At 35.2% G+C, this 26023-nt stretch overlaps 1 protein-coding gene and 1 long non-coding RNA gene across 3 annotated transcripts in view; one reads left to right on the top strand and one right to left on the bottom strand.

Moving 5' to 3' along the window:
• LOC126912830 (uncharacterized) overlaps positions 1–26023 on the bottom strand; it is a 481090-nt gene that overhangs the window by 188770 nt on the left and 266297 nt on the right. The window lies entirely within an intron of this gene.
• LOC118269946 (uncharacterized) overlaps positions 14083–26023 on the top strand; it is a 102076-nt gene continuing 90135 nt past the window's right edge. The window contains exon 1 of the mRNA XM_035585343.2: positions 14083–14238. Coding sequence (XP_035441236.2) covers positions 14118–14238 — 121 coding nt within the window. The 5' untranslated portion in view covers positions 14083–14117. The remainder of the gene's footprint in view (positions 14239–26023) is intronic.

The following is a 26023-nucleotide window of genomic DNA, read 5'->3' as shown; positions in this document are numbered from 1 at the left end:
GAGGTTGTAAAATCATCCAATGTCTTTTCTCGCCTTGGGCGAGGCGAGAGGGAGTGTCAGTCTCTTACTGACTAAAAACCACCCCGTTCCTACTCCTGCTTTTCGAACCGTAGCCCCTTAAACCTGCTAGGTAGTCCGCAGCTCCGTCCACGTTGATACTTAGATCCACGTCATTTTACATTTCCACCAGACCCAAATAGTCAGGAAAAAATATTTACTAGTGCAACATCTAATTGTATCATTAAAAAAAACCGTGTTATATATAAAAGCGACAACATTTTTACCATCCCACACACAAATAAGCTAAAAAAACTTACATCACGAATGAACCTACTGCATTCTTTATCACATGGCCAGTGACAATCGACGCACAGATCCAGCGATAAGACATTGATGTATAGCGGCAATTGCTTTTTGCAAATTGCTCACCCACACACACACAACCCAACGATTTATGTGCAACAATTATTTTTCACCAATATAAATGAGATTAAACGACATTAAGCTATGTTCGATAACAGACCATTGTGGTCACTGTTTAATTGTGAACATTTGAAAAAACACGAACCGTTTTTGTTCGGAATTTTTATAGGGTTTTTTTGAAAAAAACATTCATCTTTCTATTGGATATTAATGACGGGGATTTGAGTCATCAGTTAACTAGACTTACTTTGTGAGGTGGGATTTATCGGCTTACGCTGATGGCTTCCTATTGTGCTGAGGAGTAACGTTGAAATTGTTGAGAGTCATATTTTTAAGAAAGTTCATTGAACTCATACTCACCCAACATAAATATATTTTTATGTTCTTACGGTGGTTTTAATGTGCTTATATTGTATTGTTATTAAGATTAAGAGTGTGTACCAAAAATTAAGTCGATCGGATGTCAGGATAGTTTCCAATTACTAAATTAAACCTATACAAAAAGGTCAAGCTAAATAAAACCGTTTGAATCCTAGAAATGCCTATTTCCATCATTATTTTGGCTTGTACGTGCACATATTTACCATAATTTACCTTTCGATTTGATAATAAAATTGTAGTTATGACAATATTGACTCTTATAATATAAAAGTTTAGGTTTAATATCCTATGTCCCCTAGATTTAGGCGTCCATTGAAGTCTTCCATCTTCTCAGCTTCACGCTTCACCTCGCTTCACGTCATACTGATGCTCATCGCTTCTGCCAGTACGATGCAGCGCCAGGTTTGTCGAGGACGGCCACGCTTTCTTTTCCCATGGTGTAACAATTGTCTCGTGTCAAAATCGATAGCAAACCGTAAAATATTTATTTACCAGTCAGTCTCAACTCCACCATAACGTTACGTCCCATACATTACCATTCGGCTCCTCCCCACGAAATTCTTCATCCATTTACCATTCCCTTTTATCGTTACCACAGAATAGAGAAGAAGAGATAGAAATAGTATACCGCATGTGTTAGTATCAGAACCAGCGTGGCAATTTTTCTGAAGCCACGCCCAGATTAACACATCTCCAGGATAATCATAATATGTCACACTAGCAAAAACTTTCTGTGACTGGTCCGTGTTAAATAGCCTTTAAATCAGCCGTCACCACTTTGAAAAAAACACATTAATTACATATTAATAGAGTTGACTCTTGTCTACTAATTTTAAAATAAAGAATCTTCTTTTTCAATGCAACATAATTTCACTAACAAGTTCTGCTACTCGACGCTAGATGTCACTATCATAAATGCATTCAATTACGCGGTATTGCTATCATTTTAAGGTTGACATTTGTTTAACAAGCTACTTTATCGCTTGTATTTTCTCTAGTGATGTTCCGATATCGAAAGCTTACTTATCGATATAATTGAAATGTTCAACACAATACTCGTATACATTATAATATTTTATTAGATTTCTATAGGAATAAACATCTTTCCTTGTAAAACTGTAAATATATATTTTTTTCTTTTCTAAACTATAATTTTAAAGAGATAATAATTGAAGGATTTAGATTTGTTAGTACACAGAATAATAAAGTAAGTATACATGTATTTGAAGTAAGCAGCGTCCTCTGATGAACTAATGTAGAAAAGGTGTACTAGTTTCAAGTCACATCGGGCGCAGCAAACTGAAACTGGACTGAAAAAGAAGTAGTATCTATCTATCATCATCATCATCAATAGCCTATAAGTGGCCACTGCTGACCAAAGGCCTGGAGAAAGTTTGAGCATTGATCACCACGCTTGCCAAATGCGGGTTGTCGATTTCAAACTTATAATAGGTAATTAGAAAATAATAAGCCCAGGTTTCCTCACGATGTTTTCCTTCACCATTTGTCAGTGGTGTCTTAATGATCTTAATTATTACATATAACTCGGACAGAGTCACATGCCGTTCGTAGTATTCTAATAAAATTAATATTGCAAAAATAAAAAATCACACTTTATATATAAAGTATTTTTTTATTACGGTCGTATGTTACAAAAAATAGAAAATAAAACTAAACATTAAATAAAGTTACTTCCCTTCAGTTGGTGGCCAACATTACATAACGTGATTAGGTATTTCTGCCTGCACAATCTGGAAATGTAACTGATTATTTATAGTCAAAAATTGCGCATTTTTTCGGTTATACTCATAATGTATTTGTAATATCTTGTTGTACAACATGGTAAAAACAAATTGTACTAGTTAGTGGCAGGAAACCAATTTTGTCTTCCAGTCATCTCGATCCATTTTCCTTTTATTTCTGGATCCTTCGGAAATCTAAAACAACATAATTAATGATTAATAGTTACTTATTATCCATTTTTTTTGTATTTATCTATATTCGTAATAAAAAGTTTTAATTATATCGACAGCTTGTTATCGATAATGTTAATCCCTAAACGAGTAGCAAAATTTTAGATGTCACGAATGAAATCTTCTAGAACAGCAGGTTTGCGTTTGAAAGAAAGTAGACCCTATCATCTTAGACATAAACTTATATTTAGTTTGTAGATAAAAAAATATATGTCACTAGATTCAAGCCAAATATAAATTTAAATAAAATAAAATAGCACTTACCGATGATACGATATACCACTACTAGGCACATTTTTGTTATGGCTTTCACCTTTTCACTATAAAATAGCACATTTCGTAATTTTTATATTTTTTTACGATTTTCGACGATTTTTTACATGTCTAGTTGACGTTATTACAATCCAGCGAAGACTGATATGCGCACAAACGCCTACATGACATACATAAGCATATCTGTACTTATCAGGGGCTACGCGTGCCCCGCCTACATACTACTTCTACTTCTTTTTCTCTGTTCTGTGATCGTTACCATCATCAGTAAACGAAACACTTAAAGAAGACGGAAGGAACAAAACCATTGCGACATTGCTAAGATGTGAATAGATCTGAAGATAAACATCAATGTATGGCTGCAATTTCCTCTGTAGGGTGAACGGAAAAGGGGATCCCGCCCAAGTCGTTCCATTTTATGCCGCGCCGAATTCTGAGGCAGTTCTTGTAGTTTAAAAAAGTTAGTGTGTAGCTGAACTAATCGGTAGGACAATGAACGCAACAAAAAAGCAAGCGTTATTTAGTTATTGATGTTAGAAGATATGTTTTCTTGATCAGCAAAAACTTTGTCCACGAGCGGCACTGATTGCTTGACATAAGTGATATGTATCGCTTATTTGTCTATATAAAAATTACTACATCAACTGTTACAGCCATGATTGGCGGTGAGGCTATATAACGATCTGTTATATTTATTTCTAAATCAGTATCAATATTTTCATTAAGAATTCGTTGGATAGGAAGTCTAGCATCGCATCCAGTATTTGACCTTGACGTCGCATTGAGCAAGTGTGGTGTTTAATAAAAAATTAAATTAAAATTAAAATTATTTATTTCATCCAATTATTTCATTAAATGTACATTTTTAGGAATTGCCTTTTAAGCAAGTTTTTGCTTGTGATAGGTAATTCCGTTTTTCTAATTTACAGTAACGACATACATAAGTGTGAAAAAGTAACAATTCAAAACAGTTGGCAAAATAAAATAAAACAAGTAAAATTTATCTTTTAGTTTTTAGTTTGCGCTCTAAAGTGTATGTGGGTATGCGTTTGTAGGTATGTGTGTTTGTGTGTGTGTGTGTGTGTGTGTGTGTGTGTGTGTGTGTGTGTGTGTGTGTGTGTGTGTGTGTGTGTGTGTGTGTGTGGTGTGTGTGTGTGGGTGTGCGTGTGTGGGTGTGCGTGTGTGGGGGAGGATGAACGTGCGGAGTGTGTATGAGGGGGGAGGTGCGTATATGTGTTTTGAACTATATGATAGTATGTAAAATTGATTCTATTTCGTTATAAGTTTTGTTAGTCAGCCATTGAATGATTGTTTTTTTGCAGTTGTGGTATGACATTGAATATATGTTGGTTTCTTTATTAAGTTTATTGTATATGTGTGAGGATTGCTTTGTATATTGCCTTGTAGCAAAAGAAGTTTTGACTGGTGTTTCTGGAGCGGCTTTATTCTTCCTCCTAGTTTGTTTCCTGGCTGGGATGAAGGGAAGAGATTTATGTTTTTTTAGAACGATCTGAAGGATATATAGTTTTCTAACTGACAAAAGGTTTGTGGCTAAATATAGGCTTTCAGTGGGGAATCTCAGTGGTTTAAAGAACATCACCTTCAGGAGTGCTCTCTGCGCCCTCTCCAGTTCTAAAAATTTTGTTTTTGTGGCTCCACCCCAGATTGGCAAGCAGTACATTATTATAGACTGACCCAGGGAGACATAGATTTGTGTGATAAGTTCTTTGGTAGCCACCTGTCGAAGTGACTTAAAGGTCCACATGAGCTTCCTAACCCTATTCATTATTAATTCCAAGTGTAAGTGCCATGATAGCCTTTGGTCTAGCATAATACCTAAGTATTTGGTGCTACTTACTTTTGAAATTTTAAGACAGGTACAGGTGTTGTTGGAAGGTTCAGAGCATGTGTGGATTTTAATCTGAAGATCTTGTGTGGGTTGTGAACTATCATAAATAGAAAAACAGATATAATTTGTCTTAGAGACATTTAATGTTAAAAGATTGTGATCGAGCCAGGAAGCTATGATAGACAAGCCACGCTCCGCGATACGGCCAACACTGTCCCAAGATTTTCCCGAGAATACTATTGCTGTATCGTCCGCGTAGGAGAATATATGAGCATCTTCTAAGGCCATGTTACATAAGGTGTTTATGTAAATGAGGAACAGTGTTGGCCCCAGCACACTACCTTGTCCCACGCCGTAAGTCACAGTTTCTTCGGAACTGGTGGCTAATCCTATCCGAACCACGTATCTGCGCTCACTCAAGTATTCCGCGAATAGCTTTAGTGGTATTCCTCTCACGCCAATGTCTTCTAATCTGTGTAGAAGTGTAGGAACAGAGACTGTGTCAAAGGCTTTTTTGAGATCCAGAAAGACTGCCAGGCACTTGCTTCCCCTGTCAACTTTTTCAGTGACAGCAGAGACAAGCGCCAATACTGCATCCTCTGTAGATTTGCCCTGTCTAAAGCCGAACTGTGAGGGTGAAAGAATGTTGTTTTTTGTCAAATAATTAATCATCCGTTGGTTTATTACACGCTCAACTACTTTAGACAAGGACGGAAGGACCGATATCGGCCTATAATTCGACGTGTCAGCTCTGTTCCCACTCTTGTACACAGGTGTTATAACTGCTTGTTTTAGGGCGGTGGGAAATGTTCCCTGTTCAAAACAAAGGTTAATTAAATGGGAAATAATTGGGGATAAAATTTGCTTTGCAGTTTTGAGAAAACTTACTGGGATTTTGTCCCAGCCGGTGGCACAATTGGATTTTAAACTTGCGATTACGGTTGCAACTTCATGGGGGTCCGTATTGAAAAATACAAAAGATGAGACTGGCGCATTTGCATCCCTTAAGGGTACAATGCTGTCATTTTTAGCGAGCCTTTTGGGGTTATTTAATATGTCGTCTGCTAGATGTTTACCTATTGTGGAAAAGTAATTATTAACCTTGTTGACTGCTTCATGAGGGGTAGCGGCTGTTTCCAGTAACTCTGTGTTTTGAGTTTTAGGTGGTTTACGTTGGGTAATTGAGTTAATACATTTCCATAGTTTTTTAGGGTTCTTTTGTGTTTTGTACAGTAGATCGCGATCATGTATACGTTTTTGTCTTCGTAGTATGCTGCTGCAGAAGTTTCGGTATCTTTTAAAGGTGATTTTCAAAACCTCATTGTCCGGGTCTAACTTTAGCTTCCTCTGCATACTGTTGCGGTTATGTATGCAGCGTAGTAAACCTAAAGTCATCCAGGGTTTGATCAGCCTATATTTTACAGGGATATTTTTAACTAGAGTGCTACTCGTGAGACATTGTTGCAACAACCCTATCAGGGTATCGGTTAGGAGATTAGGGTTGGTTAGGTTTAGAAGTTCTTGTATATTGTTAGTTTTTAAGAGTTCTATGGCTTTATCTAAGTTTACTATTGTTTTAGTTTTAGTTAGTTGACGTTTTTCAGTTAAATGGGATAGTTTTAGAAAAATCATATTGTGATCTGTAATTGTGGCGTCTACAATACCGATAAAAGCAGATTTTTTACTTGGCGCTAATCTCAAAATGAAGTGATCCAAACAACTTTTACCTCTAGTTGGAAGTGAGTGTCCAGGGAGTAGACCGTGCAACGCCAACATGTTTAGATAATTAAGTCTATTTGAACGCACGTACGATTGTTCCTCATGCTTAGGGATTAAATTTATGTTGATGTCACCAGTGATTATGACGTTTTATTACTTGATGAAATAGTATCCAAATGAAGAGACAAAGAATTAATGAAGTCATCTGCATTTGTATTTGATGGAGAGCGATAAATACCTATGACTATAAGATCGGGCTTGATGTTTACTTGTAAGCAAGAGGCATGGGTCAATCTAATTTCCTTCACTTTAAAATTATGTTTGCTGCAGACGTAGATGACGACACCGTCAGCCTTGTTTAAATGTTTGGTGGTGTGGTATGCCGAGTAATTGTTTAATTGGGGGATATTTTTATTAGTATTTAGCCTGCATTCACTTAGCACAACAAGGTCAACAGCGAATTTTAAATAAGCTAGGTTGAGTTGAAAGTCAGTGAAATTAGAGAGAGATTAATACTAAACCTTTACCTTGTGATAAGATGCCTTTAGTCAGTAGTGGCCACTTATAGGCTGTTAAAGTTGTTGATTAGAACCTCGACTCTGCCTGCAAAAGTAACCCGGAGAATGATAAACTAAAATAAAGTACTGCACAGTTTTAAAAGAGGTATTAAATGCAATGTAAAACGGACTTGTATGTATAATCTATTATCGATAAACAGTATTACAAGTTGATACAAATATAATAATTAATAATGACTACTAAAAGTAACACGTACAAGGGGCTATAAGGTGTAAACATTATGAAAATTTTAATTAGCTATCAACGTAATTGGATTTCATGGCACATGGTTAATTTTAAATTAATTTTGTTGCTTGTAAACAGGTGATTAAAATGTTAATAGTGGCCGAAGGGAAACCAATGACCTGGATGTGTGAAGCGGATAGTTTTATTAGATGCGGTATCTGTACATTTTTTTTTCTTAAATAAACGTATTTTTTATTACTAAAAATGTCAATAACTTTAAATTATACATTGCATATACTTTCAAAAAATGTCGTGCGGCCCGATGTTTAGGACATTCTTTCTCGTGCATGAGGGTGCCGGTTCGACATACCAACGGCGAGTACCAATGTGACTCTTTTCGAGTTACATGTACTTTCTAAGATTATTTAGACATCAGTGACTAACGGTGAAGGTAAACAGCTGAGCTTATAATTTCAAGTTATAAGAAATCGCCAACCCGTATTGAGCAAGCACGGTGATTAATGCTCAAACCTTCTCCGTGTGAAAAGAGGCCTTTGGACAGCAGTTTTTTTAAACAATTTATTTCCTAAAACTATCACTGAAAGAAAATCTTTCGATCTTGCAAATCATCATCAGCCTATAGCAGTCCACTGCTGGACATAGGCCTCCCCAATTGTTCGCCACTTTGCTCTATCACTAGCGAATAAATAATTTGATTCGATAGGTAACAAATAAAAATAAAAAGAAGGAAGATTGAAAGAATTTTTAAGCTCTTTTTTTCGTAATATGGAAATCTGAATCAGATCAGGGTGTCTAGACAAAAGGCAGTCGCTACGGAGCGATTCCATTTCCATAAATCATTGATGTAATATTCATGTCATTGTGTCGATGTTCATTCACACTCTCTTATATTTTTCATGTTTCTGAGGCTCTTACAAGTTAAATTAGCGTTGGGAAGTGATTTGAAATATAAAAGGTGATATAGGTAACCTCAAATAATCTGTGTGTTAGGTTAAAAAAAAGTTCCTTGATTTTGAATGATATTTATTAGACAAAGTAGTATTAGTAGATATTTATTGTACATACTCCACTAGTTTTTTTTTTATGGAGAGGAGATTATCCATTTGCTTCTCTCGCTTTAGGCGAGGTAAGAGTAAGTGTCAGACTCTTACTGACTAATACCACCCGGTCCTACTCCTGTTATTCGAGCCGAAGCCCCGGTAAACTTTCTAGTCGAGCGGTTAGCTACCCATGCTTGCCGTCTGCAGACCCGCTCTTACGGTGGCCATACTTGACTAGTTCAATTCGAAATACATTTTCCTCTATTCAAATTGTCTATCATTGTTAGAAATTTAAAAAATACAATTTTCACATCCAAACTAAAACACATTCTAACATCCTAACCTCAACCGATCTTACAAAACCGAATATGCGACCAAAGCAAAAAGCAATCTGGCACCGACACGCGACTGACCGCAACCGTCGCTCGCTACTACAGATCCGCACTTAGATAAACAGCACTTTATATTTGGTCGGTTAACCAACGCTCCGTAATGAGATAGCTGATTAAAACTCGACGAATAGCGCTTAATTATTTTGTTTTGCAACGTATTATTTATTTTTTCGTCAGCAAAATTTCAGTTTTGACCCATTTTCAGGGTTTTCGTGTTTAAGTTCATGATTATGCTCCTTTACGCGGAAGGTGGACGGTGTTTATTAATTAAATTATTTGGGTACTTAATTAAACATTATTTTGATCGAGAAACTTCCAGGTTTCAGAAAAACATTTTGCAAATATTTTTTTAAACCTTGTCCCACAGTAGGATATTCTTTAATGAGTCAAAAATCTTTGAGTTACGGTACATTGGTACTATTATTAGAACTTGGGATATTTACCATGTTTATTTATTTCGATGAGTTTCCGATATTTCGGCACTGTTGCAAGCGTACATTGGTGTTTTATTGGTAAACGAAACGTATTGATACCAGTCTTTTAAAAAGTCTGTATTGAAACTTCATACCTACAATCACATAAAGCTATGTTCACATTGTGCACACTTTCTAACGCAAAGTAGGGATTTTTGTCTTCTTTAAACATACCTATAAAACAACTTTCAAAACATAACAGCCAAACAAAAACATTACATTTGGTAAACTGAACCTTAAAATTTAACGCAAATTCGCGCAAACAAAATACACTTGGAACGAAAACATGAGAAGATTAGCAGCTATCTTGTATTTCGAAAAGATACATAAAATAGTTTTATCGTTGTACAGATAGGCAATGGGCGTTGGCCTGTAAGGTACACCCACCAAATATATTGCGTGTAGAGACGCCCGGTTAAACCCAATATAAAACCGTCATAGATTAGAATTATTTACAGATGATACAGGTCTCTTCCATCGAGCTGATCTGGTAGTTATAGAGGAGACTATGTCCCGTATTGGCTATCATATAGTTGATCAATGACACAGATGTAGATTTTTAAAATGTATATGTAAAGGACTTTGTCTTTAGTCTTTAGTAAAGCCAAGGATACACTAGGGGATAAATGTCCCACGACATGTATCGGTGACATGTCAAGCGAAGCCAGCCTGTCATATTATTCATATTATTATATGGCGACAACCGCGACGTCCACGGTGACGTTGATGTTGCCACTTGCCAGATATGTTGACCAAAGTGCGGCAACGTCCCGCTGTTTCACTCAAAGTTTCGCAGGACATTTGTCCTCTAGTGTATCCTTGGCTTTAATGTTGTTACTGTCACCATAACACTGTGATTCAGGTGTGTTCCAAATATAATGGTGGATACCAGAATCCTGACTTTATAGCATCTTAACCTGAAATGCGTGAACTATATTTTACGTCACATACAACCTATTTCATCATCATCATTATCATATCAAGCATAAGATGTCCACTGATGAACATAGGCCTACTATAATGATTTCCAGACAGGCCGGTTGGAACAAACTACAACTACAAACATATTATACATTGATTGTATCGTTACCTACATAATATTCCAATATGCGTAACTGGAATGACTAAAATGTTTGCTTGAATTTATTAATAAGAAGTGTCATACTAAATTTATGTTTTCCTTTTTCGAAAAACAAAAATAATCCCTACAACTAGTAAACTACAAAAGTAAGTAATAACAAGGTGATTATCTTGTTATTTCTTTCCCTACAAAATATACTTCTTTAAACTAACTACAAAGGCCGTCAAACTGCCGCCCTGGTCGCTATTTGCGTCGAAAAATATAAGATTCAAATAAAGAAGCACTTTTCTAAAGTTATAAATTACCCAATTTATGTGAAAGTTCAAAACTATGCCCTAATTACAAGATCAAAAGTTTCACTTTTGTACAAACTGTTACAAAAACTACGGTGAATTAATTTTGTTTTGTTGACTTTTATTGTTCTTTTTAACCCCCGACGCAAAAAGAGGGGTGTTATAAGTTTGACGTGTCTGTCTGTCTGTCTGTCTGTCTGTCTGTGGCATCATAACTCCCAAACGGATGCAGTGATTTCAATTTAGTTTTTTTTTTGTATGAAAGGGGACTTACATGCGAGTGTTCTTAGACATGTTTGAGGAAAATCGGTTAAGCCGTTTTAAAGTTATGGGCGGTGAAAGTGGGGAGATTACCCGAAGGTCTGCAAATATACTGGGATGGGGTCTCAAATTAAACCGCAATGAAAGAAGATATTGAAAGATATTATTTTTTCTTATTAACATAAATAAAAAATTAAATAAAAATTAAAAAAAAAAATAATTAAATTAAAAATTTTTAATTTACCGTTTTATTATAAACAAAAAATCTTGCACCAATGTAATCTTTAGCCTACTTATATGTAGAAACAAAAATTAGTAATTAATAAGTCAAAAAAAATAAATAAAAGCGAACGAGCTTGACCTCGAATGTAATCTTTACCTTAACAAGAATCAAAATTATAGTAAGTATATGTAATATACTAAGCCTAACTTAACCTAACCTACCTATAAAAAGTATAAAATAAAAAATTAAATTTAAAATTTAAAAAACCCCCGACAAAAAACTTAATTTCCCTTTAAAAAGTAAAAAAATAATAAAAGAAACTTAATCTTAAAGTACCTAAGAATGTACTAATAATTCTAAAAAAATACGTCGCGTTGGGGCACCGCATTCATACGGACTGTACACCGCCGCCCGCGCCGCTATATTTCTATTTTCTGCGTTATAGTTAAGTTTAATGTTAACACCAAGCTTGTGATACTTATGAACAAATCGTAGATAAGTAAGAAATAATTAGTAGCGGTCCCCCAACGAGACGTATTTTTTTTATTATTAGTACATTCTTAGGTACTTTAAGATTAAGTTTCTTTTATTATTTTTTTACTTTTTAAAGGGAAATTAAGTTTTTTGTCGGGGGTTTTTTCTATGAAAACTATCTTAGGTATTTAGAATATTTACTATAAATGTTTTTACGAACATTGAATATTATTTTATGCCTTCATATTGAGTAGGTAACTTACGTTAGCCCTATGTCGCAACTTTTTGGTCTAAGATTCGAAAAAAGTGATAAATTTTATTTTTCATTGAATTTGACTACTAGATAATAATTTTTTTATCTATGTGAGAACTGGTCAAGTTTAGATTTATAAAAATATATCGTCAACTTGCTTACTGTAACCTAATCACTGGACGGATGAGTGCACGGTTGACTGACTGCCGTGGAACGTGTAGCGGATTCGATTCCCGTACGGAGCAACTCTTTGTGTGATCCACAAATTGTTGTTTCGGGTTTGGAAACGCATCTACGATACAGGAGAAAAGCTTAGAGTAGGACAATGTATTTAAAAAATAAAATTATATGTACACCATATCTATAAACCGGGCACTAAAAAGCTACATAATTTACCTACCCACCAACAACCATAACCACGACGAGAAAAAAAAAACAACAAAATAGAATTCGTAACCCAGAATTTTATACAGCCCGAGGGTACATTTCAAACGCGTGTCCCATCTGTTTCATAATCAATGCAGTTCAATGTTTACTGAGCGCAGTGGATAGCTTGTACCGAGCGCGACCACCGATCCATGCCAAGTGCCAACCCTTTGTTACTGTATCTCTTACACAGTGGTGTGTTTATTGTAAACGTTAGGGGTGTATTGATATACTGTTTGTTTTAGGAAAATGTTGTTTTTTTTTTTGTGTATATTGATATTTTGTTTCTCTTGAATCGTAACTAGAGATGTTCAGAAGGATACATTATTGGGTAGATAAACATGCACTGTGGTAAGCGGTGACTGTCATCACTATGAAGTAACTTCTAAAATACAGGCCATCTATAGCGCCCACTAGGGTCGATGCTTAACTGGGGCTACGGATAATGCGCAAGTAGTTACCGTGGTTCTGGCTCGTAGTATAAACAGTTGGACCGGAGGTACAGGCTACCTAGCGGGCTACCCGGGGCTCCTTGTCGAAAAGGAGAAGTAGGAGCGGAGTGGTTTTTAGTCAGTAAGAGTCCCTCTCTCCTAAAGCAAGAGAAGTCATTGGAGATTTAAAAAAAGCATAAGTTGGAACGGAATAAGAGTCTGAAACTTCTTTTCGCCTATGGTGGGATGAGTCATTCGATAATTATCCTTACCCAAAAATTACCATAGAAAATGTAGTAATTCATAAAACAAACTTTTGGGAACCCACTATAAGGGGTTAATTAGGCTAAATACGCATACTTAACAACGATAAAACAAATCAAAATCGAACAACGACCTATCAGAGCAAAACAAAAAGTACCCAACAGGATCAAGAAGCCAATAAGTCGCTAAGCAGCTTTCCCTAAGCGATAGCCGTTCAACGTTTATCAGAAAGTTATTCAAATAACAAAAAACCGTTTTATAACCAGTTATTACACCGATTTAAATAACCGGAAAATTAACTAAACAATGAAGTTTTTATCAGCCGTTTATTGTGAAAATTCTTTTAGATGGTGTGTTTATAAATAGAAAAGAGGGATTGAAAGCCTCGGTTTCTTAAAAAATATAACGATAAAGATGAGTTTAACAATAATTTTTAAACGTTGCCCCACACTAAGGCATTTCTCCTGTATCGTGGGTGCGTACAAACATACAATTTCACATTCCTATAACACCCAGACCCGAAACTACAAAAAGAATTGCTTTGCACGGGAATCGAACCTTCGACACGTTGCGCAGCAGCCACCAATCGTGCAGTTGTAATTTATGTATAAGTTTGTTTCGTACTGTTATTGTGGTGACCCCTAAAACATGGGACTTATAACACAAATGGTGTAAAGTGGGTGTACATTGTACACTTGTACAGTGGCATTACGTGCCGTGCTGTAATGTGCATCTCTGCCTACCCCTTTGGGGATAAAAGGCGTGAAAATACGATACTTGTATCTAAACATGTACAAAGGCATGAAATAACGTCACCAGTCCGTAAAAGACTACTGATGGACTACGGACTTCTTCTACGTAATAGCATAAATGTTGGAGATTTTTTATTTATTTGACTTTAAAAAGCACCTTGCAATACTGATTGAATAAAATGATTTGACTTTGACTTTGAAAGGAAAGAAAAGACTTTAACCAGTGCACAATACTGACGTAACAGAATAACATTCAATTGCTTTGATTTAGTAATAACAGTATAACTGGATCATTCAATTGGAAGATGTCGTATGTAAAACGGCAATGGCTTCGAATCGCACATCAGTATTGTGTGCGGAGATGGTGTGAAATGACGCGGTCTGTTTGCAATACAAAGCTTGGCCTTGTTTGGTCTCCTAGTTCCTATATTGCCCTAGTATTTGCTACTCTCGTGCTGTGTGTTATAGAAACTGTGTCTAGCAGTTCTATAGGTAAGTTTTGCATTGAGAAAGATTCATAATGGATGATAAGTATATGTTGTCATAATTACAATTTATTTTATCTTCAAATGGGTAATGTAATATAGTTTGTGTGGTCTTGTGTGGTCCTAAATTCGAACCTATGACTAGGTATAGTATGATCGGTAGTAGCGTTGCATCTATCTATACATTCAGTTCACACAGTTATCACAAATACTGATAAAATAAACACAAACCAAGCTTCTACTAATTCAAATTAATACAATTTCCTATCAACATTCATCACCGAAATTCAACTAGACATTTTAGAAGCCCAAAATTCCTGAGAATCAATCATGAAAATCATTGGAATTGTGTTTGTTCGCTGCATGCAATAGAAGTTTAATTAAATCTGTCTATTTCGATGCAAGCAGGGTTAGTTAAGGCCACATGAACTGTTAATGAATGAAATGAGCCAAGCCGTATGCCAATATCAGTGGCGATGATTTCAGTTTATCCAGAACTGTTTTATTGGATGGTAAACATTTGGGTGTAAGTATTAAATACTGTTGATTTGATGTGACGTAAAGCTGAGTTTATCTCAAAAGTATTTAGTTGTATTTGATGTATTCGTTTATTTGTATAACCAGTGACAAATGGCAGTCTAGTCAATACGGAATAAATTCTACACATTGACTTGCTTGCTTTTAATATGAAATTGAATAAGGTGTTATCATCGTTTAAAAATCAATTCCCAATGTGTTTCTGCTGCTGTATTAAGGCCTACTCCAAAAACTACCAGTTATATACCTAAGGAAAAAGTGTCCTAAAGTTGGACAAAATAAAGAAAAACAAATCCATATTTAGTTACAATTTAATATAATATTTTGTTGATGTAATGACAAACGATCCCGGAGCTGTGGCCTGCCTAGCGGGTTACCGGGACGAAAAGCAGAAGTGGAAACGGAGTGATTTTTAGTCAATTAGAGTTTGACACTCCCTCTCACCTCGCCCAAGGAGGCAGAAATAATTAGCCGATTTCCCCCCCCCCCCACACCAAAAAAAAAATTGCGAGAAGAGATCCGTTCAAGGTCATTATGGCAACTGATCAAAAGGCAACTACAGCGCAAGATATCATTATTTCAGGCCTATTTATAAGAAAAGTATAGGAAAAAGATCCGTAAAGGCTTTAGTTTGATTAAGTTGGCGCCACCCTTAACCTTGAATCCGTTGAGCAAAGACTTATTGTGACAAATGATAACTCCTTGTCCTTGATCTCTGAAGAACAGGAAAAGGTTTTATTTGTTACTATCCTGTTTTTACACGTTCTCTATTTTGATGAGGATGTTTTTCAAATTTTTTTGGAGAACTATCTTTTTGGTAAAAATGTTTTAGTAAAAAAAAATCTAGAATGTAACAATATTTTACTAATTCCTTCGAAGGTCTGGTAGTTTCAAGCACGCCTATGGGCCTAAGGATGTTTTTCTGCCAGAGATGTACTATGCTATGTTGCTGTGGATGCGTTAGGCTTCCACCAATCATATTCATCAGAACACATAGCTTAGCACTGGTGGAAGCTAAGATATGTTTTTTTATATTATTGAAAGATGCGTGCTGTCTGTGCGTGTTCGTCGTGCAGCTACTTTAAGGCGTTACATCTTACTCACACCGCTACATAGCTTGGTATCAGGGGAGATGATCACATAGTTTCAGAGCTTGGCTATTACATCCTCGCACCATAGCTACATAGCACATCTCTGATGGAAAAGTACCCTAAAGATCCCAAAATGTTATCCTTGATGAAAGAGTTTTACAAAGAACCCTGCTATTATTAAAACAATAGAATCTAATCACCATTAAGCCTCTAATAATAAGAATCATTTTTCTACAATAGCGGAAGCTACATTCTGACAAGTTTTTTTCACCAACCAAAATTTATATAACGACCTAAACGGTCCCCAAACACTTTCTACATCCTAACCGTCCCCAGATTTATTCGTCTCACGTAAAAACTTCTTTCACAGAAAACCTAAATGCCATCTGCTCCAAAAAATAAGAAAAACAGAAAACATTCCACCATTTTTGTAATATTCAATTTCTGTCATCGAGTGCCCAACACAAATACAGTCAGATACCATAAATCTAATAAATGGTTATTGAAATGAAGAGGGTATGTCCCTCACAGACCTGTGAGGGCCTTTTCTGACTTATTCTATTGGACATGTAAAATATTCTTCGGACTTCATGTTTACAATATTATTTCTCGGGTTTTATATGTTAATAGGCTCAGGATGGATCCCTGGACTTCATATGAGACTGATGTTGAGTTTGATGATAATATGAGGTCTAATTATTATAGTCTTGTAATAATAAAGAGTTTTTGGCTTAAAAACTTAAAACATCTGTTTCGGCGAGGCCGTGGTATCACTCCTCTCTCATGGCTCTCTTACACTTGAAAATTTGGGTCATAAACAATTTATAATTAAAACACTTTTTCACAACTGATCACTCAATATGCATTTGTTTTCAATTTCATTAAAAATACTTACTAAAAGTGACTGCTTCAAACACCTTTTGCTTATCCATTAACGAAACAAAAACATAGTTTTAAGTACTAAGTTAAGTGTAAAAGTTGTATATTAAACTATCTGTTGCCCGCAACTTCATCCGCGTGTTGAGATTTTGATTTTTTCGAAAATAAAATACATAATATTTGTTCTAAAATAAAAGTAGCTTAAATTACTCTTTAGTACATCGGCTACTAGCCTATAAAATTTCCATCAAAATCGGTCAAGCCATTTCAGAGATTAGCCAGAACAAACAGACAGACACAGAACTAAAATTGTAAAAAATATAATTTCAGTATATAAATCGTATTTATATTGATATGCATGTAGTAAAAAGCAGTTATTTCAATGTTACAATACAAAGAGACACTTCAATTTTATTTATTAATGTAGACTTTAAAGTCGCCTTTTTAAGTTGAAATAATCTTTGAAAGTTGTCTGTAGTTTCAAAGAGTTTAAAATCGTGACTGCACGGTTTGTTACCGTTGACTTACATTCGTAACTTTAGCATTTAATGAGTTGCTTTAGCTATCGTAGTTATTTCGTTCGGCTATCTTTGAAAGCCTTTTTGTTTCAATTTTAAACCTTTTCTGTTTTGGTTTTAAATCGAATTTCCTTTAATCACGTTTTCATCTCAAAACATTCTTAGATATACATAACTACTCTGATAAACATAAAGTCAACTCTATTTAGGCAGACATAAAGTCAATTTTTGAACGAACAGTATATTACTAGTAATTTCTGCCATACTTTTATTCAAGCTGTCTACATGTATACACTTGAACAATACCTAGATCATATTTTACGTAATAATTCATACACGCCATTACGTAATAATATACAATATACACAAACAAAGACAATAGGATTATGACAATACCTATAGGTCATGGTTGTAATGTCTGTCTAGAAGCCTTGATGTCCAAAATAGAAGCAATATTATATTTATTACAAAGGAATATTTTACTTGAAATATTTTTCCAAAGCTAAGAAGGACGTGCCAATTAAGTTTTGGGAATACAAGATCGACTAAGCATGTAAAATGACGTAGTAATCCTAGATTTTGTATATTCTATAGATAGAAAATATTAGACGTAGGTAGAAAATATTGATAACTAGCTTTTGCTAGTAGTTTAGCCTATGTGTTATTCCTAGATTAACCCCTTTTTTGAGCCCAAAGTCGGTAATCCCTATGTCACCTGGAGAAGATGAAAGGGCACTGCCTTGCCAAGTCCCACCTCAAGATGCAAAGAAGAGTGAGGTAGACTATAATCTACCCCTGTTCCAAATTTCATCCCGATCCCTTCAGTTGTTTTGATGCTGTTGATTAACAAACCAACATACAAACACGAAAACACACAAATACATAATATTATATAGTAAGATTTTAAAAGTACTGCTGTGTTCCCAGTAAATATTTACTAACTGCAGTCAATCGTGATTACAGCACCAAAGTCTTAAAGAATGATCCACTCGCTCCATACTTTCACTGTCATAGCTTATAGAGTTAACGCTACTAGAGTATTAGAGGAAGCATACCACGTATGCAATATTGATTTTGTCGACAGAATCTAAAACTTCTCAGTAAGTAGTCCCAATAACGCAGCATCTTTACGATACAGATTTTATCTAAGAAAAAGTAAAAGTCGAGTAAAAGTTGGAGTTTCATGAATAAACTAACTTGCTAACGTTTTATAAAATATATGAAATCGTGCTTGATATTCTCAAAGTAGTGAAGAGACATGACTAGAACTTATTGTACTAATACTTAGTTATCGTTTGTTATATTATTGTTACCGTTAATTACGTTATTGGAGAGTCTCTCTCTGGTCGTGCCCTCAGGTCTGAGGATCGTGGACAGCATCAGTGCGCAATCACTTTTTCTAGGTTTTCACCACCCCTGCGGATAGTAAGTAATAGGTATTAAACACCGAACATAGGGTATTCCTTACTCTAGCTGTTTTTTCCAGGGCTGGGAAGCTCAATAATTCTTTCTCAATTCCAATTCAAGTCCTTGAACTTATCAGTTGAATTTTTAAAACTAAAATTGACAACAACATTTTAAATCTTGATAAAATACGATACTTGTACAGCATAGTTACCAGGAGCACAGCGGTTCGAGGAGCACAAATTTTATACTAAAACACGTTGGACTAAATAATTCTACCAGTACAGTTACTCAACTAAACAGCAAATCTACAAAAACTAAAGTTGTTTAAAAACCTGTGTCTTGTTTCGAAGAGAAACAAAGCTTTAGTAGTGAGGCTGTGATAAAATACGAATACAACTACCAGGAGCGCAGCAGGCCGAAGAGTACAAAAAAAGCAACTGAGCTACCAAACCCGATTCTTTGGACTTCACGATTCCACCAGATATTCTACCAGGCAGCCAGCCTATAAAAATTAAAGTTGTTTAGTACTTATTCCCTTCTATGTCTTGTTTCGAAGTCAAACAAAGACGTAGTAGTGATGCTGTGATAAAATACGAAATATGTACAGTACAGCTACCAGGAGCACAGCGGGCCAGGGAGCACAAATAATAAACTGTGCTACCAAATCGAGTGGCTTGAGTTATGTGAAAAGTTGTCCGACCCCGTACTGGCGAACATTTGGAAACGCGCAGTTATAGACAATGGAAGAGATCTGTTCGATGTTCGAAATTTTATAAAAAAATATTTCGGTTTACAGCGGTGTGTATCTAGACTAATAAATAAAATTGGAGTGTCTGTTTGAAATATTAAAATAAAAACTTTTTACTACTATACCAAAATAATAGCTTTTTACAATTTTGATTTGCCTATCTGTTTGTTCCAGCTGATTTCTGAAACAGCTGGCCCAATTTTGACGGGACTTTTATTGGCAGATAGCTGATGTATATTAGGCAACTTTTATTAGTCACAAAGTCCGTAAATCACAAGAGCGAAGCGGGGGGCATCAGCTAGTTTTCAAGTTAATAAAACTATTATTTGAAGTTATTCGGAGAGACAAATTTTCGGCAGTAGACGCCTTGTGATGGACAATAATGATATTTAAATGGTCCACCTAAGTGACTATAATAATGTCGTGTTTATATTTTTTTAGTGCTTTTTACAATTATAATATGCACACAAACGTATTCAATTACAATTATTAGTAAGTGCTATTAAAAACCCTGGATAAATATCATATACTTGCATTTTCCAAGTACAAAAACCAAAATCAATTTTGATTAAAGAATTATTTGCTTACACCAGATATTTTATTTCAACTTACCAACTTTTAAAATGAAGCCAACACTCGATACGTTGAAATTAAAATGTTGAAAATTTTAAAAAGAGCATTGCAAATTAATTATATTCCCCCGCCTCCCTCCCCCCTCATTCCTTCCTTAATCAGAGATCGTTGGTCATAAATACTCAGCATTATTATCATGAAATGTTAATAATTGTATATGATATTGTGCATTTCATTGTTCTCCCTGCAATACCTCATTAATGAAGTAAAATATTACAGAGGATAAAATATTTTACCCCGATATTTAAAGAATTGAGAATCGAAAAATACGCTGATTGGCAAAGTTATATTATAAAAAAAAAACAAAATTAATTGCTTGTCATTTCTAGTATAATATACATCGGCATTTGGTACACTCGCCTCCATAAATAATAAGTGAGAGACCGGAGGCGCCGTGGATACGTAACAAAAAGTAACAAACAGATCTCTTAAATAAAGAAAACACGGGCATATGTTAACATCTGTCGGCTATACTCGACTGTACACAGTCGGTGTTAGCGTTCTAAGTTTAAATGTCCGCGCGTGCTTGCTCGCTGACGTGTAGTTTGAATTTTGAATTCTGAACTTCCTTTTTTGAATTGAAAATGAGGTTTGATGAATAACCAAAGGTTTTTTTATTAATTAAAATAAAACAAACATAGAATATTTTTCAAATTATTTAAATTTAAAATATTTTTCAAATTATTTAAATTTAAAATATTTTTCAAATTATTTAAATTTAAAATATTTTTAAAAGTTTTTTTTTTATTTATTTTATGTAGGTAGAAGTACTCATATTTTTTTTTACCGTATATAATAAAATTATCCTAGCCGATGACTGTTTTGCTGAGGGTTCCCAATTTTTTTGGTTGACTTTTTTATATTGTTGCCCCACACTAGGAATTTCTCTTGTGTCATGTGTGCGTTTACAAGCATACAAGTTTCACAAAAATACATATGAAACCTTGCGCGGCAGTCGGTTGCCCAGCCGCCGCACTAGCGCAGTAAATTCAATGATTAGGTACTTTTCTGAATGGGTATCGAACAAGGAACACCCTGCATGGCAATCGTTCTACTGACAGGACATTCAGTACTTAAGTTATGCCGCAATATTAGAAGTACAGGTTCTATATGGAGTTTTTTTTTACATTTAATCGGTGGACCTTTGGCCGCTATCTCGCCTGATGGTAAGTGATGCGGCCTACGATGGAGCACGTCTGCCCATAAGTAAACTATTCACTCGGGCTTTGATACCCAGATTATACCCATCAGGAAACACAGACTCCGGCAAAGAATTCCACTCCCTAGCAATTCGCACAAGGAAGCTTGAAGCGAAGCGCTTCGTGCGTGTGGGTGGGATAATAAAAAACATGAATCTAGGGCTTTTATACAGGAAACGACATCAAACCTACCACATTTACATAATATAAATAGTAGGATGAAACGAATGCCTCTTTTAAACCCCCTAGAGCTATATAGGGTCTTCCGGACCCTAACAAATAACGCCTAAATTTGGAACTTGAGCGTAAATTTTTAGGTTACATATTTTGAACAAGATATTTTGTTGCTAATAGCCTATGTAGGTTATACAACGCTTGTTTTATATAAGAGGGTATTATATTCGGAATCTGTATTGTACGTCATCATACATTTAAGTGTGGGAGAGTCTTGTGCTTGCGTTGTGTTTCATTGTGTGAGTAAGGCCAATTACCCCTATTCCCAATCTTCCCAATCCCTGATTCTTCAACAACCCTAAAATTCCTAACCCAAAAAAGGCCGGCAACGCACTTGTAATTGCCTCTGGTGTTTCTTCGACAAATTATTGTACATTATAAGAAATTCTTTTACAATTGACTCTCACATTAAATTTAAAAATATTTCAAAACGTAAAGCGTATTAGTAATCATGACTAAGCCTATATATATATACGTCAAGTTATAAATAACAGACGGAATAAAATCGAAAAACAAACAATTAAATTAAACTAGTAACCACGTTCGCAGTTAATTCTTTCTTACAGTAATCACATTTAATGGTTCAGTAGCTTTCCATGCCAACTATAGAATTATTTTATTCGCCCATAAAATTCACGTACGGTATAAAATCTCTAATTAGGTGTACACAACCAATCGAATTTCGACATTTTAAAGAAAACAAATTTTGATTACTTTCCAATGTTTAGTACCAACATCGATTCTGTATTGCGTACACTCGAATACACGCATACATCAAACTAATTGTATTATAGCTAATTATAAACGCTTCTATGGACGAGGTATCTTCAAGCTGAAACCAACCTTAAACTAATCAAGATAGAGTATAATTTTCCATGGCAAACACACCCCGATTGGTTGTTGTTTACAGAAAACACAAATCAAAAAGCAATAAATGTGCATTTTACATGTTCTATTTAGGATTTGTTTCCTCCAATAAACTTTTTAACGTCGTTAAGTAGTAATACATCTGTACCATTAGACTCTTTTTGTTTCCAACTATTTTCGGTGATTTGTTAGTGTTGGATAGAGTTTTTTGTAAATACGGGTACTATTTGATCGTAGTATGAAGTGAAGGGTTAGGTAATGTTCGCTTGTTAAACGGTTTGAAGACTAGTAAAGAGGTAAATAGTGTCTTGGTCATGTTGAATTTCGCGTATGTCGATAAAAAAGTGTTTGTTTATAGAGTACACATATGTATAAATAGAACGAAATAGTATATAGAATACAATCAGGCGTTACTTTGCAGAAATCAATGCTACACTAACAATACACGTAAAACTAAAAATCACACTGCATGTAAAACTAAAAAAGTATTGTTAGTGTAGAACGAAGTAGATTTATTTCCTTATGCCATTTAACGGGTTGACGAATAAAATAATGATTCATTATCACCCTGTAAACGGCCACTGCTGACCAAAGACCTCTTTTCGCACGAAGAAGGTTAGAGCATTAATCATCAAGCTTGCTCAATCCGGATTGACGATTTCAATTAAAAATTATAAACTCAGGTTTCGTCACGATGTTTTTCTTCAACGTTTCTTAGTGGCGTCTAATCTTAGAAAGTACATATAACTCGGAAAAAGTCACAATGTGTACTTGCCGTTTTATAAGTTCCGAACCCACACTTTCATGAATAAAAAGCGGACGTTTTAAACCACCGGGCTAACAGGACAAATAATGATTACGACATTATAAAGGTACTTTTGGCTTACCTAAAATTAACCTCACTATTTTGTTTAAAACTTAAATCCGGTCTAGATTCGAAGCAATTATCCCAGGTAACATTAAAACGGCCTTACAACCACTACTGATATTTACGTTCATCAGCCTACACGAGCCCAAACTAATGCAAGCACCGTACAAATTTATAGTCCACCACCCCGTTCCACGCAATTAACGACACAACTACGAAATTGAATAAAAACAACCCCACAAATTGTGCCAGAGATCAGCCATGGAATTACATAAACAAACAAAACAAAAACAAAAGTCAGGAAAGAAATAAAGAAATAAAAAAAGAAGGTGGGTCGTAAAGAGACAGTAATCACCTATAAAGTCACCTGCAGCTGAGCTGCTATAGGAAATATACTTTAGGATAAGTTTTTGTAATAAGCAACTTTCTAATGTATGTAATACTCGTTCAAGTTTTTATTATTTTTCTGATGGACTGTACTTTATATGGAAATGCGTGTCTTTGTTCTTATAATGTCTTTTTATCGTTAAGCGTATGGTGATTGCAAATTGAAGAGTTTGTTTCAACTTAATATCAATCCCACCCAAAACATAAATGTGAAAGGCTGCGCAAGTTCGATAATATTGCGAATGCTTCGCCTATAAAAGAAGTGAGATCTAAATAAGTACCAAGTTCCATACTACAGACCTCAGTTAAAAATGATATAACAAGTTGGCAAGTTTTCACACACTTTGTTATAAACCTACTAAACGCAATGAGTCAAGTATATAATTTTCTATTAAAACTTGCCAAGTTATATCATTTTTAACTGAAGTCTGCGTATGGAACTTGGTACTTATTTAGATCTCACTTCTTTTATAGGCGAAGCATTCCAATATTATCGAACTTGGCAGCCTTTCACATTTATGTTTTGGGTGGGATTTCATTTATTTTTGTAAGGTTTATTTTCTTTTTTTCTTATTTTACTTTAATTTGACCAAATAAAAACCTTCGTAACGAATTTTAGGTCGGTACGACCATTGGAAAATATAGATAATTTTTTTGTTTTACTTCCTTAGGGGTATGAATTTACACCTTCATTATTTTTAAAACCGACTCACACTTGACCATTTTCAGATTTTTTCCTTTACCTTGACCTAAAGACCTACCTCCATGCCAAATTTCAAGTAAATACGACCATTGGAAGTGGTCTAGGTTTTTGATGAGTGAGTGAGTCAGTCAGTCAGTGAGTGTATAGTAAAAATAGCGATTTTCTGACGTCGATATCTCAAGACCTAAATAGGCACATTAATGAAATTTTGTATTTTAGATAAGTAAGTAGATCTCGACAGATACTAGAAATTTCATATGCGTAGATAAAATAGATTTTGAGTTATAGGTGGGTCGAACTTGGCCCGAAATGGTTCGTGTAATATAACCCACGGCCGGTGTGTCGGTTTTTTGCTCGAACTTGGCGGACACACTGCCGTGTGTCTAGATGCTTTTTGTCAAATGGTCGCAAGGGCGACTGCCGTCCAGTAGGACTGATACTTGATCCGGAGCTGCGGACTACCTAGCGGGTTTACCCGGGCTCCGGCTCGAAAAGCAGGAGTAGGAACGGGGTGGTTTTTAGTCAATAAGAGTCTGACACTCCTCGCCCAAGCCGGGAGTAGTCATTGCATGATTTTCCCCCCTCAATAAAAAGGGCGACTGCCGTGTAAGTGGTCTCGGGTTCGTTTATACTCACTCACTATTATATGGGACTTCTAACATAAATGATGGAAAGTGGGTGTACATTGTATGGTGACATTACGAGCCGAAATGCCTACCCTTTCGAGGATAAAAGGCACAATAATTTATATTTTAATTACCAGAGAATCTTTCATAGGAATCATCAAGTTATTTAAATGATATTTATGATTACAATTCCCCATTAGATCATTGAACTCCTCATTTGTTTTTGAAGAGCCAACTGTTGGGGCAGGTCTAGTCAAATAAACAAAATTAATTTTAGCTTTCAATTTGAAACCATATTTTTCATTTCAAATTAAGAACAGTAGTACAATATGTTTCGAAATGAGTTAGATCAGAAGAAAGAGAACATACATACATAACTTAACGCCTGTCTCCCATGGGGGTAGGCAGAGACTATACAACGCCAATTGCTACAAATCTTACATAATATTATGAATAGTCAAATATTTAATATACCCAAATCATTAATATTTGACAGAAATATATAATCAACTTTAAAAAATATCGAAACGCATTAACAAAAGGAGACTTGCCAACTAAAAGGAACATCATCTGACATCTTGGATCTCCAACTAATAAAATAGCAAACGAACAATCGCCATTAAATATCTTATCATATTAACTACCCCTTAAACTCTTGAACTATCCGTACTTACTGCCAGTAAGAACCCAATAAATAAAACAAACGACTGTCAATATTTACGGACAGACATAAAAACTCACTCTAATTGATAATTTCACGTACTAGGAAACTTAAAGACAAATTGGGGCTTAAATTCGAAACTTGAGGGGAAACGAAAATAGCATTTCGTTGTATGTCTCATTGAAAAAGAGTCATTTTTAAATCTCCCCTCTTCATAGACGCTTCAGGTCTGATGTTCAGCATTTGTCAATGTTCATGGTGTTTTTTCTATAAATACACAAGTCACCCTTGTTGTGAGAATTTTAAGGGATTTGGCGAATTGAGTGTGGGAATGTGTAGTTCAATTATGGGGAATGTGACAGTTGCTTGTCCATGTAAAGTTGACAGGATTGTTGATAGCAAAGGGTATATTTGAGCACGTGGGTCCAAAGAAT

This window comes from Spodoptera frugiperda, chromosome 30, assembly GCF_023101765.2.
Source record: "Spodoptera frugiperda isolate SF20-4 chromosome 30, AGI-APGP_CSIRO_Sfru_2.0, whole genome shotgun sequence".
NCBI classification, from domain to species: Eukaryota; Metazoa; Arthropoda; class Insecta; order Lepidoptera; family Noctuidae; genus Spodoptera; species Spodoptera frugiperda.
The sequence above is the reverse complement of the archived record's forward strand: the minus strand, read 5'-3'. Positions and strand labels throughout refer to the sequence as shown.